Genomic DNA, 14,940 nt, shown 5'->3' on the forward strand with positions numbered 1-14,940 from the left:
AAGGGGTGTGGGGGGGAAATATCAGCCCCATAATTATCCGCGCATTCGGTCCTCACCATGTGACGGCTAGACCAATGGGATTTGAAAATGGCCTTGATGATTCAGACGGCCGTGACGTCAGCGGGGTCAAGTTGTCGGCAGGCGGAGCGCGCAGCGTGGAGTAACAGCGCCACCTAGCAGCTGTCTCGCGGTAGGGGCACCCATGCCCTTCCCCGCGAACAAAGGAAGCGCCCCCGGGGCCGCTGGGGCGGTGGGAGTGGGGGGCGGCTGGAAGGGGGACGGGGGTTCTGCATGGGGGGAGAGTGAGGTTTGTTTACCCGGGAACCAGCCTGGAAGTGCAGGGCAGAGGGGGCGGAGAGGGGGGAAATGCAGGAGAGAAAGCGAGGCAACCAGGGGCTCCAAACAGTCAAATTCAAATTAAAAGGTCAAGACACACACACACCATACACACACGATTCAGGTACTTCTTTCCCCATCCCTCTCTCTTCCCCTCTGCTTCTCTACTTTTCCACCCGCATCTTCCACCCCTACTCCTCATCCGTCACCCCACCGCTTCTTCCCTGAGGGGGGCGCGAAGGTAGGAGAGAGATGAGGTCTGGGTAGGTGTGGGGGAGGAAAGAGGGGACTATGTGCACTCCGGCTAGCAAGAAGAAGGGAGAAAAAAGTTGAGGAACCTTCAACAGGACCAAAGTTTCTGTTCCCCCCTGCCTCTCTCGGGTTCCCTGGGTTTGTTGGCCCTGGAGCCTGTGAGCGCACGGGGCTGCCGCGCGTCTGGAGCTTCGCGGAGGGGCAGGTTCTCTGAGGGGAACCGCGGCGGTGGCGGCGTGGACGTGGCGGCGTCTGAGGTGGGGCAGGGAGGGGGTCACGGTCACTGCGGGGCTGCTGCGGGAGTCGCGGGAGGAGGAGGCTGGCCGCGCGCTCCCAGGCCTGGGTGCTGCGGCCTGCGCCTGGCTGGGTGGTCACCATCTTAGGGGCCCCGGAAGGCTTTGGCCTTGGAGAGCCGGTTCGGCCGCTTTTGCTCCCCGACCCCCGGCGGCGGCGGCTCTGGCGTTTCGCTTGACCTTGCCCCCCACATACACCACACACACATATACACACTTTAAAAAAAAAATCTTGGAGAAAAAGAAGGAGCCCGCGGGGTCCTCAGCGCCTGTCGGGGAGCCGCGTATGACGCGGGAAGACGGGCCACAAGACGCTACCGCATCAGGGACACCCAGAGAAGGCTCCTCTGGAGCTGGAGTGGCCTGGCTGTATTTTTAGAAAAAGAGAAACCAGTCCGTTTTGGTGGTGGTGGTTTTTTAAAAAGAGAAGAAACGAGGGAAAACACACAAACACGCTTCCAATGATTCTTTTCATTTTTCCGCGTTGTCTTTCTCCCCAAGCGAACTAAACTGTGCACCCCTTCCTCAGGAAACGGAATCTGCAGAATAACGCGTCTCCCCGCCCTGCCGTGCACCCCCCAGGTTTTCCCCTCGCCAGCGCCTCTGGGGGGTTCTATTTTGCAAAGGGCCAGAGCCCGGTGGGGAAGGGACCCTCAGTGCCCTCCTATCCTAAGCCCTGGCCGCGAGGAGGAGGAAGAGGAGGAGCGCTTCTGGGGAGGCCCACGCTGGCGGCAGCTCGGAGAGAACCCGTGCAGAAAAATTCTCAGAATTCCCGGGTCGAGGGTTGGAGAGAGAAGGCGCAGGGATTCCCAGGCCCCACTCCCCGGAAAACTGGAAGCTAGCGTGGTGCGCGGGGGGCTGGCTTGCAGGACAGTGGAGCGGAGATCTGAAACGGTTTTGTGTTTTGCTTTGCAGGGGTCCCGGTGGCCTAGGCGTGGGGGGCTTATCCAGGGCAAGGTTAGGCTGTTAGGCCTGGCTAGCAGCAGACCTGGGACAGCCCCCAGAGCCCTCGCAGTCAGTCCTGGGAGCCATTTGGCCTACCACCCATCCCGCGGGAAGCGGCTGAGACTTTATGGCCACTCTGTTTGTATTATCTGCATAAGTCTTCCTCACCAGTTTGATCGAAACAGTTCCCTTTTACGAGGACCCAACGAAAATTTCCCGTCATATTTATCAGCTGGGGATAAAAATTTAGTATGGGAACTGATATTTCCTCATTTATGGGACGATGAAATTAAAGACCAAAGCAATTGAGAATTATATGGCTCGGGAGGGTGCCCTCCCCCTTTCACATCGGCCTTTATTTTCTTGTCTGGTTCACCAGTCCCTGGAGTCTCCAGGCTCTGGTCTCCTGCCCTTACCCCCACCCCCCATCCCAAGAGAGAGTAGACTGGAACCACTTCCCCACAGCCAGGTGCCGCTGGGCCACCTTGGTATCTGTTGGTTTTTCTCTGGGTGGCAGAAGCAGAGGTAGTCCCCCCCCCCCCCCCGGCCCTACCCTGGCTGGGATGGGTGGAAGGCTGTAAGGAAAGAGTCTCTTGGGGAGCCAGTTGGAGCCCAGTCTGGAAGGGTGGTTGGGGGTGCCGGCTGAGGAAAGCTCTCTAAGGGTCCCAAGGAGGAGTCTGGGAAACCAGTGAGATGAAGAAGCAAAGACTACCACCCCCTCATTGCAGCCAGGGGAGGGGATGGAGTCCTTGCCTTTGTGAGGGGAGAGATCCCCACCCCACTCTTCCATCCTTGGCTCCCAGTGCCTCACAAGAAGGAGTAGTGTTTAAAGTTGAAATAATTGGAAGTATGATAAACACGGCCCATTAATGAAAAAAGAAATCAAATTCATCAGCTTAAGTGGGACCCCCGTTGGGACAAATGTTTGCTTCTAATTACCACGAGATAAAGGAAAATGCTGCACTGTCAGGGGACAGAGAAACTGGGAGGGAGACTAACTTGCTGGGTTGCTGCCTCTGTGGCAGCTGAAAGAAGGAAACTGGGGAGTGGGGAAGCAGGTCAGGAGGGAAGCTGACCCAGGGACGTCCAGCCAGGTCTGGGTCCCAGCCCTGCCCCTTTGGGCTTGGCCACGAGCAAAGACAGCATCCTTTCTATTGTCCAGGCCTGGCGTTCAAAGGCAGCTGGGGCCACTGTGGCCACCCAGCCCAGCTGCCGCTGCCAGGCGCCCACCAGGGCCAGGACGTTTCAGCCTCTGCCCTTGGTGACTGCATTTAGGGATTCAAGGAAAACTGAGTGGCTCTCCCCCAAGCACCCCCAAGAACGAACTCTTACTAAGTCATTTCTCCAACTTTTTGGGAATTTGCCCAGGAAACTGTTCCTATATTTGATATTTGATTCGCTGTTTATACCTCTACATAGTGACAAAGAAACCCAGGGTGGTGGGTTAGAGGGACCCCCAGAAACATCTCTTGTGTCCAGCGAAAATGCTGTGATTTCTCCCCAAAGAAGTCGCACAAGTTACCTGAGAAATTCCACAGATGAAATGACAAGGGCAGAGAGCCTTTCCCTTTATGGGGCAAATAGTAAAATCCAGATTTAAAAAAAAAAAAAAAAACAACTTAAGTGTGCACCTTGAAATGTCCAGCAGACTGGAATGGACAAATCACATTGCTGATGTCAGGCTGTTCTGCCCAGATAAATCGCTCTCTAACCCAAACTTGAGGAAAGTATTTGCTTTTTTCCCCTTCTTCACTGGCTGGTGAAAGGAAATCCCAGTGAAACGGTGGAATGTTCAGGGGGAAAAAAAGTTGTTTTTCAAACAGGTAGGAGGAGGCGGAGGCCGAGGCGGCTTATCGGGGCCTGTTCGGCATCGGCAGCCCCGCCAGTGGACCGGCTCTCATATCTGGGGTTTGCTTGCACCACCCACATGCTGTGGGCCTCAGCCTCAGCATCTGTTACACATGTCTGGCTTGCACACAATTGTGTGTACACAGCCACAAATATTCACTTTTACCTCCAAGTGTTTTGCCCCCGAGGTCCCTGAATTCTAAATCCGCAGGTTTCAACGGCTCCGAGGCAGACTGGTTCTTTCACCTTGCGTCCCCAAATCGAAACCATACTGCGACCCATGGACACGGCGTGAGAGCGGCTTTGGGTGGAGGACACGGGTGGGAGGAGGTCTTGGGGGAAAGGCTTTGTTCCCCACTTTAATGATTTACATCAAGTTTGTCCTAATAAGTCAGGTTTTCAGGCAGTGTCGGGTTGTGATTAGGTTAGTTTGTTCCAGAAAAAAAAAATCTTCCTCCGTGGACTAAATGCCTTTTCCAAGCCCTGTGTCTTCCAACGTGTTTCTTTATTTTTTTCCCCTCACCTTCCTTCCTTCTTTCTCTTCCTGTTTCTTAGTCCTCTTTTTCTCTGTATTTGCTCTCTTCCAACTCTCTGGGACTCCTTTCCCCCTGTAATCCATTTGTTCCTTCTTTGAAATTTGTTTTCTTTCTTACTCCCCACGTCCTCTTTTTCTTCTCTCAGCTACACGATGTATCCTTTGCTCTTTTCCCTCCTCCAGCCTGCCCTTCCTCTGCCAGCCTTTCTTATCTTTCTGTGTTGTGCTGGGCTAGGTGAGGGGGACGGCGGCAGGCTCAGCCACAGGCCTCCCTGTCCGGCCAGCCAGCCAGCCCCAGCAACTGCGGCTCAGGCTTGGAGTTGACCTTCTCCCGCCTTCAGTCTTAGCTGGGCAATTGACAAGGCGAAGTGTAGTAGGGCGGCTGGCAGCGGCAGCCAGGAGTCAGGCCTCAGCAGTCGCCATTAGAGAGAAAGGAAAGCCGATCCTGGGACCATCGTCACCGGTACTGTTGGTTCCCTGAAGTGCCAGGCGCACTAGCTTGCTCTCTCTCTCTCTCCCTCCCCATCCCCAAACACACACACACACACACACCCTGGGGGTCCTGATTCTCCAGGCTTGCCTTTGAGGAGGAGACACCCCCTCTTTGTGTCTAGAATTCAACACTGAAATGACCTCAAGTTGTGCCCAACTGGTGTCTCTGAGACTAGAGGCAGAGGAAACCAGGGAGTGGGGTGGGGTGGGGTGAGGGGTAGTTCCGAGGAGGGGTCAGCCTCTCTCACCACCCCCACCCCTCCAGTGGGCACCTTTGTTCGCAGTCCCGGTTTGCGGCTGTGTCCTCCGGTAGAGGTTTCCAAGCTGTTTGGATTCCTTGCTTCAGAGAGAGCTGCTGTGGACCTGACAGGCAGCATGTGTGGGGACCCTCCACATCGGGCAGTCTGAGTCAAGGTTATGGGTTTTTGGTCTGGCTTATAGGGGGGAGTGTGTGTGTATCTGAGAGAGAGAGAGAGAGAGAGAGAGAGAGAGAGAGAGAGAGAGAGAGAGACAAAGAACAGGAGCCAGCAAGGAAAACAAATGGGTATGAAGTGAATCCTCTCCAGGCAAGGTTATACCAGCTTTGGAGCCCTTAGAAGGTATAATCTCAGAAGCAAAGAGGCCAGGAGTTTCCCCAAGGCTGAAGTCTCCGCTGGCTTGCCTAAATCAGCCAGGTCCTAGGTAGGCCTCAGGAAGGATTAACCCCGACCTGCAAGCCATTTTGCCTTCAAGCAAAGAAAGGCCGCTCCGGACATTCTTTCCCCCACTACCCGGCCCTCCCGCCCTCAGTGGCCACCTATCCCCACCCCCACCTATCCCCACCCCCCACCCCTCAACTACCCCTGGCTGGGGCACCAGACCCCCTCTCTCTTCTCTCCTTCCCAAAGATCTACCTCATCCTCTACTGTGACCAAAACTTTCAAGTTAAAAAAAAGGGAGGGGGAATCTTGTAAAACTTTTATGCCAAACAAAGTTATAAAAACTTCCCGGGCGTTACCTTTTGCAGAGGTTTATATGAATAATAAAGAGCGCAGTCGCGTGCTCAGGGTTCTGGCAGGCTAGGAGGGGAGGGTGAGCAAATGGCAGGAGCCAGCCCTGGGGGCACCAGGAAACCTCAGGGGCTGCCCCCTTCAGCGAACATTCCCCCTCTGATTCCAGAGAGGGGCGTGGAGAGGGAAGGGGTGGTGCCCTTGACTCCCTTGAAGTTCAAAGTTTCCCTTTACCCTGGTAGGAAAAGGCTTCTGTGCCCCAAGTCCACTCAGGAAATCGAATGCAGATAGGATCACCCACAGTAGTGGAGGTCTGGCTTCAGGTAGCCCCAATTCTGTCTTTCAGAAAATGGGTCTATCCTTCCCCCCTCCAACTCCACTGTCCCCAAAACCAGAACCACCCCCTACCCTTCCCGGGGAACATCTGGAACCCATGGGCTCTCTAGCAAGGGGCTGCAAGTTTCCTCCAGGACTCCCCTGCATGCACAATGCCCAGCAACCTCAAGGTCTGAGTGACAAAGAAACCCCAAATTCAAGGCCACCCCAACCCATTTCTCACTCTAAATGCCCTTGGTGTCCCCCTGCGCCCCCAAAACTCATACTTGGAGGGGGAGGGGCGGGGTACCCTCTCTCAGCCCACACCACTTAATACGCTTGTAAACTCCCACGTGTGCTATAAACTTGGATTTTTACAACCAACATTCCTCCTTAGCTCTGGGAAACTTTGAACTCGGCCTCGGATTTATTTACTGGGGAGGGGGAGGCAGGGACTGGGGAGCTGGAAACTGAGAAAGACTGGAGGAAAAGAGGGAAATATGGGGTAAGGGGGTGATGGGGTAGGGGCCTGGGTGGGGGTGTGGGGAGAAGTAAGACCATGCACTGGGTGGTGGTGGGGGGAAGGTTTGTTTACTATTTAGGGCGGAAGCGTTTTCTAACACAGGCCAGACTGGGTCGTTAAGGACGAAATGAAACTGGGTTTAGAGGCGCGGAGGGCGCTTTATGGCGGCGTCTAGACGAGAATCTTTTGTTCCCGGGGAAGCTCTGTGGCTGGAGGGGATTACCCTAAGAGGTAGAGTGCCCCTGAGTGGCAAGAGGGGGGGGACGGTTGAACATCCCCAGAGTCCAAGGGTGGGTTGGTTTGCAGGGTAGTCAGAGACCCTTCCTTCTCCCTTCGCTTTCTGGAAGGCCACCAGAGTTGGACTGGCAGCTCTCTGGGCCTGGGTCACAAGCTTTGTTTTTCCTCTCTTCCCGGCCTTGAGAAACCTCTCCTTAAGCCAAGGATTTTGTCGGAGCTGCACGTTAAAGGAGAATTCCCAGTTGGACATATTTGTTTCCTAAATCAGGAGCCAGATGCAGGCTGTTTTTTGCTTTATAAACAGGTTCATCTTCTCTTGAGTTCTTGCCATTCTATTTCATAAGATGCACCGCTGGTAGGTTAATAAGTCCTCCGGTGGATGGGCGCTCACCCTCACACCTCTTGTCACATACAGGGGACCCTCCTTCCCCATCCCACCACTCCTGTCACCCTCCTAAACACTGCCAGGGCTGGCATACTGTGGAGATATAGGCAGGCGCTCTTTGCATGCACGGGGCAGGCCGGATTTACTCCAGGATGCAAATAATAGTGCGTCTGTGTAGGCACAGCAACAGATAAAATGGGGGCACAGGAGGGCATTGTGTGCCTCACATACGCACGCACGCATGCACATACACACACTCCTGGCTGGCAGATCCTGCCTGAAGACCCTCACTGACAGCCTCAGAGCTCTGCCTGCAGAGGGGACAACAGGCCCTAAGGAAAACAGTCTTGCAGCCCACACAATCGTACTGACAAACATCAGGTTGGAGAGCACAGCTAGGAGGAAGAGGAGAAAAGTGCTGGAGAGACTGTCTGAATCATGAACCTAAAACAGCGGCCAGCCAGAGAGCCTCTAGGGGAAGCGCTGCAGGGACCCCCTGGCCAACTTCACCTGAAGACTCCGGCAGTGAACACAAATGGGTGTGGCTGCAGCTGTCCCCTCTGGCCACCTCCTTCCTCAATGCTCCACCCCACGCCCACCCCTACCCAACAAATTTCTGGGGCTCTCTACGCTTGAGAGGAAGATCCCCAAGGTATAAACACCACATAAACATCAGGGCAGCCCAGCCTGGGTATCCTGTTGTTGTGTCTGAAGGAGTCTGACCATTTGTGCCCAAAGGGGAAGGGGCCCAGACCCTGCTTTCCATCCTGGGGTTGGGGTGGGGTGGAGGATGAGAAGAGGGATGGGAAGGGGTCTCTTTCTTCCTCTTCTCCCCTCCTTCTTTCAAAACTGTATATAAAAATTCCAATACAGTTTCTCATAGAAGAAAAAAATAATTGGCAAAAGCCTTAACCCCTCCACCCTACAGATTTAACTGTGACAGACCGAGACATCTGGCAGGAGGGTGGTGGAGCCAAGAAAATTCCTATAAATTTAAATTTGATGATGGTTACAATTTACTGCACAACAAACGGTGTACTTAGACAGAAAGTGTGGCTGGGCATTTCCACACAGCCGGCCTGAGCCTCCTGCATGTGAGAAACAAGAGGTTGGGAGAGAGGTGGGGAGAGGTTGCCCACCGGAGAGTAGAAGGATGCCCGGCCTGATCAACCCAGGAGAGAGCTATTCCAGACCGGCTGGCCCTGGTGCCGGGTGTCTGGGCTCTGCTGCCTGCTTCCTCCACCATCTTGCGAATGTGGAGGTGTTTTATTATTATTATTTTTTAAGGAATGAAGTTCATAAAAGGGTCCAATAAAATGATAATATTGTACAGATTGCAAGATCTTTATTTGCCACCAAAAAAAAAAAAAAATCACAACACTCCCTCTCCGAGATGGAGGCAGGGTAAGGGACTGCAGTACACTCCCTGGGACCCAGGTGCCTGGAGAGCCAGGCAGGCAGAGGATTCCAATCTCGTCCGGGTCCTCCTCCTGCACCTTCTCTGGCTTGCTAAACGTATTTACAAAATTGACAAGAAAAATCGAGGTTTCCCTCCAGCCCTGCGGTTATGAGGCTCGCCCTAAATTGTCTCTTCTCTCTCCAGCTTCCCCATCCCAGTAACAACGGCATAGAGTAAGCTAGAAATCCAAGTGGGTACTGCTCGGAAAGGTTTGGAAACCTCAATGCACTAGTGAAGACATTTCAAAAAAGCTCTCGCGCTCTCTCTCTCTCTCTCTCTCTCTCTCTCTCTCTCTCTCCACGGGCATAGGGAGAAAAAACTGGGCTGTTGGGATGGACAGAGCGCACACAAGGAGGTAGGACACGGACTTCGGACTTCGCACACCTAACACCGGGGCGGAGGTAACCACAAATTCACAGCAAGGCAGGATCACATTTAGCTGCCCCCCTAGCAGTGGGGCCAGGTGCAGAAGGGGCGGGGAACCCAGCGGCCGCAGACAAGGTGTGGCAGCGGCCGGCCGGGGTAGGGGCGACGGGGGCTTTTTCAGTTCCAGGGTTGTGGGGCTCCGGCGCCCACGGCCCCCGCCCCTTACCCCGCCCACCCCCGCACCGGGCGAGTGGCAAGAAGCAGTTAGCGAGGTGCGTGTTTTTTTTTCATTTAAATTAAAGTCTCGGCCTCCTCGGCGGCGACGCCAACGATGTCCACGGTAGGGAAGGAAGGGGTCTGCCGTGGGTCGGGTGTTTTCCCGTCACCCGTTTCCAGGCCGGATCCCCATCCCAAAAGCGAGAGTCAGGCGAAGGCGACGGCGGCTCCGCTTGGAAGCGCCGACAAAAGGGCAGTGGGGGCCAGCCCAGACTCCAACGTCCGGTATTCCATCCCTCGCGGAAAGAAGACGAATTAGCAAATAAAAAATAAAAATAAAATAAAATAATCTCCTCTTGTGCCCCCTTCCCACCCTCCACCTCCCCGCCCCGGGCAGGGGGCCGGATCTGCGGTTACAGCAGCGGATTTCCCGAAAAATACTGCAGCCGGTCCCTGCTCAGTTTTTTTTCTTTCATCCTTCTGTTCTGAAACCAAATTTTCACTTGTCGGTCCGTCAGGTTCAGCATCCGCGACAGCTGCAGCCGCTTCTCTTTGTTGATATACACGTTGAAGAAAAACTCCCGCTCCAGTTCCCGGATCTGGAATTTCGAATAAGGGCAGCGCTTCTTGCGGGTGCGGGGGGCGTCTGGAGGGGAGGGGAGGGGGCAAGTGCGAGGAGAGGGGGGAGGAGAGAGACACGTGAGACCCGGGCGACCCAGGCCCCGTGGAGCGCTCAGCTGCCCTGCTCCCTTCGCCCCTGCCGCTGGGCCGCCGCCACCAGGCTGCCCTCCCGCCGGGCCGGGGCGCCCCAAGCGCACGCGCGCGCGTACACACACACACACACACACACACACACACACCACAAGCACTGCAGGACCGGGACGTGGGCGCTGGGGTGGCCTCGACCCCCCTGCAGCGTGCGTGCCCGCCGGGCCCAGTGAGCGACCCCCGACACACACACACACACACACACACACACACACATCCACACGCCCTTTTCCAGCTTTTAGGCGACGGCCTGAGTGGCGAGGTCTGGGGCGAGAGGGAAGCCCCGCCAGGACACTGTGCGTTCCCCTCTCTTTGTGCCCCCTGCATGCCCGCCCGCTTCCCGCCTCCCTTCCCGGCTTCCCGCAGAAATCAGAGAAGCTGGCGGAACAGGCGCAAGGAAGCAAGAGCTTGGCGAGAGCAGCGTGGGAAATCGGCCGGGAGGAAGCCAGGGGCGCACCGGGCCCCGGGCCGCTCCGGTGCCGGTTCCGGGGCTGGGCTGAGCTAGGGGCCCTGGGCCACCCGGGCCGACTGGCGAGAGGCCTCGCTGCCCAGGCCTCCTGGCCGCGGAGCACCCAGAATCCCTGAGGCCCACCCCGCAGCACCCCCGCCTGCAGCGCAACCCCAGCCGTCCGTCCCCAGTTCCCCCAGGCCCAACTGACTCCCGGATCGCTCGGGTGTCGGCGCCCTGGGCCGGCTCCGGGGCCAACGCGTAATTTGAACATTTAAAGAAAGAAAGAAAGAAAGAAAAGAATAGTTGGAAAACCAGCGGAGCGACCTGGGCCTCCTCTTTCGGTTCTCAGGATTTGCTCCGCTGCCTCCCCTCCCCCCCACCTCTCTCCCTCCTGGGCTCCTCCGGGCCTCTTCCTCGCCCTCCCCTCTCTCTTCCCCTCCACCCCTCCCCTCCCTCCCTCCCACCGTGGTCCCCCCTCCCCGCAGCCAGCCTGGTTCCTCATCCTTCCTCAAATGCTCCTCTTAAGTTCACGATCAAAGTTATCGCCTGCAATGGTGGCGCTTTTAAAAAATTTCACAGACCAAGTGAGATAACGGGGGGAGAATGAGAGAGGGAGGGTTCACCCGGCTTTTCCAAAGCGCCCTTGTCCCTCCCTCCCCACCCCTGCTCCATCGTAAAAAGTCGAGTCGTTGGAAGAGAGAGGGCTTTGTAGGTTATAATAAAAATCATTTGAATGCTTATAAAACTCCACATTAAACCGGACTGACCCAAAACATGCGGCCGGCCCCGCTAGCCCGGCCTCCCCTTGCCGGTGCGCCCTCCCTCGCGCGCCCTCCCCTAGCTGCCCTCCAGGTTCCCGGCCGCGGCTACCTACTGGGGGCGGCTCCCTTGGCCGAGGTCTCCTTGGCCTCCGAGTGGGCCGACCCGGACGAGCTGGGGTTGGTGTTGTCCTCCTCGGCCTCGGCCTCCGCTTGCGCCCGGGACGCCAGTCCCGAGGCCGCCGGGGGCGCTTCGGGTTCCCCCTTGGCCTCACCCTTGCCCGGACAGGGGGGCTCGGCGGGCGCGTCGCCTCCACCGCCGCCGCCACCACCGCCGCCACCTCCGCCGCCGCAGTAGGCGTTGTCGAAGAAACGGTCGAAGGCTTGGGGCAGGACGCTGTTCTTGTTGACGGACGAGTAGAAGCCGGCGGGGGCTGCGTGCGGGGCGCTGGGGTGGTGGTGGCCGCCGTAGGAGCCTTCGTTTTTCATGAGGATCTCGGTGACGGTGGACGGAGGCAGGCACTCACGGTGCATAAGCTCGTCGGCCGCCGCATAGCAGGAGGAGTAGCTATTCCGGGGGTGCCACTTGCCGGACGGCTCCAGGCCGTAGGAGACCTCCCGCACCGGGGGCACTTGGGCCGAATAGGGATAGGAGATCTGGCGCGAAGGGGCCTGGGGCAGGAAGGAGGAGACGGTGGAAAACTCGGGCACGTAGTAAGTGCAACTGGGCAGATAGAGGTTGGAGGCGCAGCTCCCTCGCTCGCCGAAATCGGCGCCCCTCTCCTTGCGCGACGGCGAGCAGAAGTTGCCCAGGTTGACCGAGTTAAACATCGTTCTCCTCTCCCTCCGGCTCTGGTGGTTGGAGCTTTTGGACCCGGTCGAAGCGAGGGGGGGAAAATTTGGGAAGGCGAGATGACGCGCGTTATCCGTCTTAGTCTCTCTCTCTCGAGCACGTGATCCAAAGTAGATATTGTCATATATCAGTTCGGAGCACTTCGCAGACGTAGGAGGGGTTCTCTCTTAGGTAAGATGGGGGACGTTCAGGCGATTGGTTTGCAAACACCGCAGAAACATTATGAAAATCAATTGCAGATTTGTATTCGTTTTTCTCTGGTCACTCCCCTTCTCTCCGTTCCACGGAGCCAGCGAGCAGAGGAGGGGAGACAGGGCTTAGGGTGGAATGGGCGGTGGGATGGGCGGGGGCGGTGGCTGGGAGGGGGTAAGTGTATTTTTTTTCTTCCTTAGCTGCCAGCCTCCCCCCCCCCACTAGGATTGGGGAAGGAAGAAGGGAGGGTGTCTAGCCTCCTCCCTGGGATCTGGGTGGGAGGGAGGACTTCTTTTCTCCACCCCACCCCATAAAGTCTTACCCCAGTACGCAGCCCACAGAGTCCACCGGCTGTTCACCAGAGTTTGAGGAAGTCCATTTTCCTGGTCTCCCTGACCAGAGCTGGATGCCAAAGCTTCTTTCCTGGAATCTTTGGAGAGACTCCCCGGAAGAGTCTCCGAAGTTTCCCAAAGGTGAGGCAGCCCAGCTGCAAGCCAATGTCCCAACTTGGGCTGGCTGGCTGCGCTGCGCCGCCGGCTAGGGACTCGCATTAGTCATAAACGAGTGCTGAGCAGTGCGCCAGCCGCCCAGCCGGTGCCTGGTGAAGTCTGGGAAAAACCTTCTCTAATGTTGTGTTAAATATTTAGTACGAGAGAGTGGCCCTGGGTGAATATTTCATGCCTGCCTTTATTGTCAATCAATGCGCAGAAAGCTACATCCCACTGTGGTTTTCTAAATCCCAAACCCCAAAGAAAAAGATTGAAAATAACCAGAACCATGTATGTTTCAGGTTGGGTGGGGGTTCAGCCTTGGCTGTTGGGTGGCAGAGGAGGCTGGTGCAGTGTTGTCTTTCGTTGTCTGGGCCCTGGGAAGAGCTAATCAGGGGCACCTGTCCGTGAATAATCTAGGGGTCTCGGAGGTGGGTGGTGGAGCCAGGTTTGGTTATCCCTGCACAAACCAGCATGGTATCCAGTCCGGCATGGCAGGGGAGCCAAGGACCACTTCGTCGTTGTGGAAGCCCCCTCCCTATCTCCCTGTTACTGCAGCCAGACCTGTACGCCTCCTTCCAATTCTTCAGTTGTGCCCCCACCCTTGTTCTTCTCTGGGCTTGTCTGCCCTCCCTCCGGATGGCCCAAGGGGGTTGATTCTGTGGTGCTGCACTCCTCTGCCAGCCCTGCTGGGCACTACCGGACACCTCTGGACAGCGGAAAAAAAATCACTTTATGGAGAGGTTCAGGGCTGGGTGCGAGCAGCCAGAACAACTGGCTGGAGCAGAAGGCACCTGGGTTTTGAGAAGCAGTTCCTAGAGCAGGATTTGTTCAGGAAGGAGGTTAAGAACCAAAGCCCCAGGACTCAGCCTGCTGGGCTCTCAGGGAAAACCAGCAAGAACCGGGACCCTCCAAACACCCCAAACTCTGTGTGAAAATGGACTCCCACTTCTCAAAAAAACAAGAAAGAGAAAGAGAGAGAGAGAGAGAGAGAGAGAGAGAGAGAGAGAGAGAGAGAAAGAAAGAAAGAAAGAAAGAAAGAAAGAAAGAAAGAAAGAAAGAAAAGTTGTTTGGATTTGATTTTTTTCTTGTCCAAGCATGGCAAAGCAGACAAGGAAGGTAGTGAGGTTTCCAAATACAAACACCAAAAGTCCTTCCTCCCTCCATAGACAGGCCCTGCCTGGTCTTCTAGAAGCAACACCTGGGTGGTGAGCCTCAACTAGGGGGCCAAGAGGGTGGGTGGCTCTGCAGCCCTGGGAACAGGCACCCAGGACCCCTCAGGCCACCGCACCCCATGCGGGGCGCTGCTTTTTACACTCTCCCTCGGCTGTGGCCAGGGGCTCAGCTGACGTGTGAGACTTCACTGCCTCAAGAGGGACACAAAAAGAGAAATCTGTTGTATTTCCTCTTTCCTCTCCTTTTTTATAGGGTGAACTGGGGGCAGCATGTTTAATTACAATGGTGGGGAACTATGGACTGTGGCTTTTATGGGGTTCGTGCTGACCTCATTAAATTTGAGTTTATGGGAGGCAAAAGGCTCCCCAAACAGTGATGGGAACTAGTGTGTGCGGTACCCCTTTCACTGCATAGGTGTGGGTAAGGAATCTTAACTTCTGCTCTTCTGGTTCCCCAGCTCCGATCCCACCCCACCCCCAGGGTTTACTCCTTCTCCCAGCCTCCTGGGTAACATGGGGCTCCATTCCCCAAAGTGTATTCTCCCGCGGCTGGCTGTGGTGGTCAGCAGTGGCAACACAGCCAGGGCCGAGGAGGGTGGGCTGCTTTCTGTGAGGAGACAGCTGGGGTCTGGGCACTTGAATTTGACCACCAAAGTTTATTCCGGAGCCACCATAAAACTGAGCCGGGTGGCTGGCTGCTAGGAGAAGCTGCTTCCAGAGGGGTTTTCCTTCCTTAAAACAACAAAACAAAAACAAACAAACAAAAAAAAGCAAGAAGGCTCGGCAAGGAGTTGCTCCCCAACCAGCTCTGGGGTCTCCCAACAGAGACACTGGAAAAATCATATTTTTCCCCTAAAAAGGGTAAGGCACGAAGTTTAAAAAATTTTTTTTAAACTAGCATTGGACTTTTAATTTTTCAATTGCTTAAAAAAAAAATCCCAACAACTGGTGGCTGTTATTGCTGGGGTCACGGAGAACAGAACCTAGTTTGCTGAGGTCAGCTGGATATTGATGGGCAGGTGTAGCCACTCTGCCCAGCCCTGGTCCAGGCCACCCAGAAGTGC

The 14,940-nt window shown here is 55.9% G+C and overlaps 1 protein-coding gene across 1 annotated transcript; it reads right to left on the reverse strand.

Annotated features, from left to right (window-relative positions):
• Positions 1 to 9,604: 9,604 nt before the first annotated feature.
• Positions 9,605 to 11,999, reverse strand: HOXC11 (homeobox C11). The gene is made up of 2 exons (XM_004583158.1): positions 11,285 to 11,999; positions 9,605 to 9,837 (listed from the first exon to the last, which is right to left on the reverse strand). The coding sequence occupies exons 1-2, from the start codon at positions 11,997 to 11,999 to the stop codon at positions 9,605 to 9,607; spliced, it is 948 nt and encodes a 315-aa protein (XP_004583215.1).
• Between the last annotated feature and the right edge of the window lie 2,941 nt (positions 12,000 to 14,940).

This window comes from Ochotona princeps, chromosome 15 (genome assembly GCF_030435755.1).
Source record: "Ochotona princeps isolate mOchPri1 chromosome 15, mOchPri1.hap1, whole genome shotgun sequence".
Classification (NCBI taxonomy): domain Eukaryota; kingdom Metazoa; phylum Chordata; class Mammalia; order Lagomorpha; family Ochotonidae; genus Ochotona; species Ochotona princeps.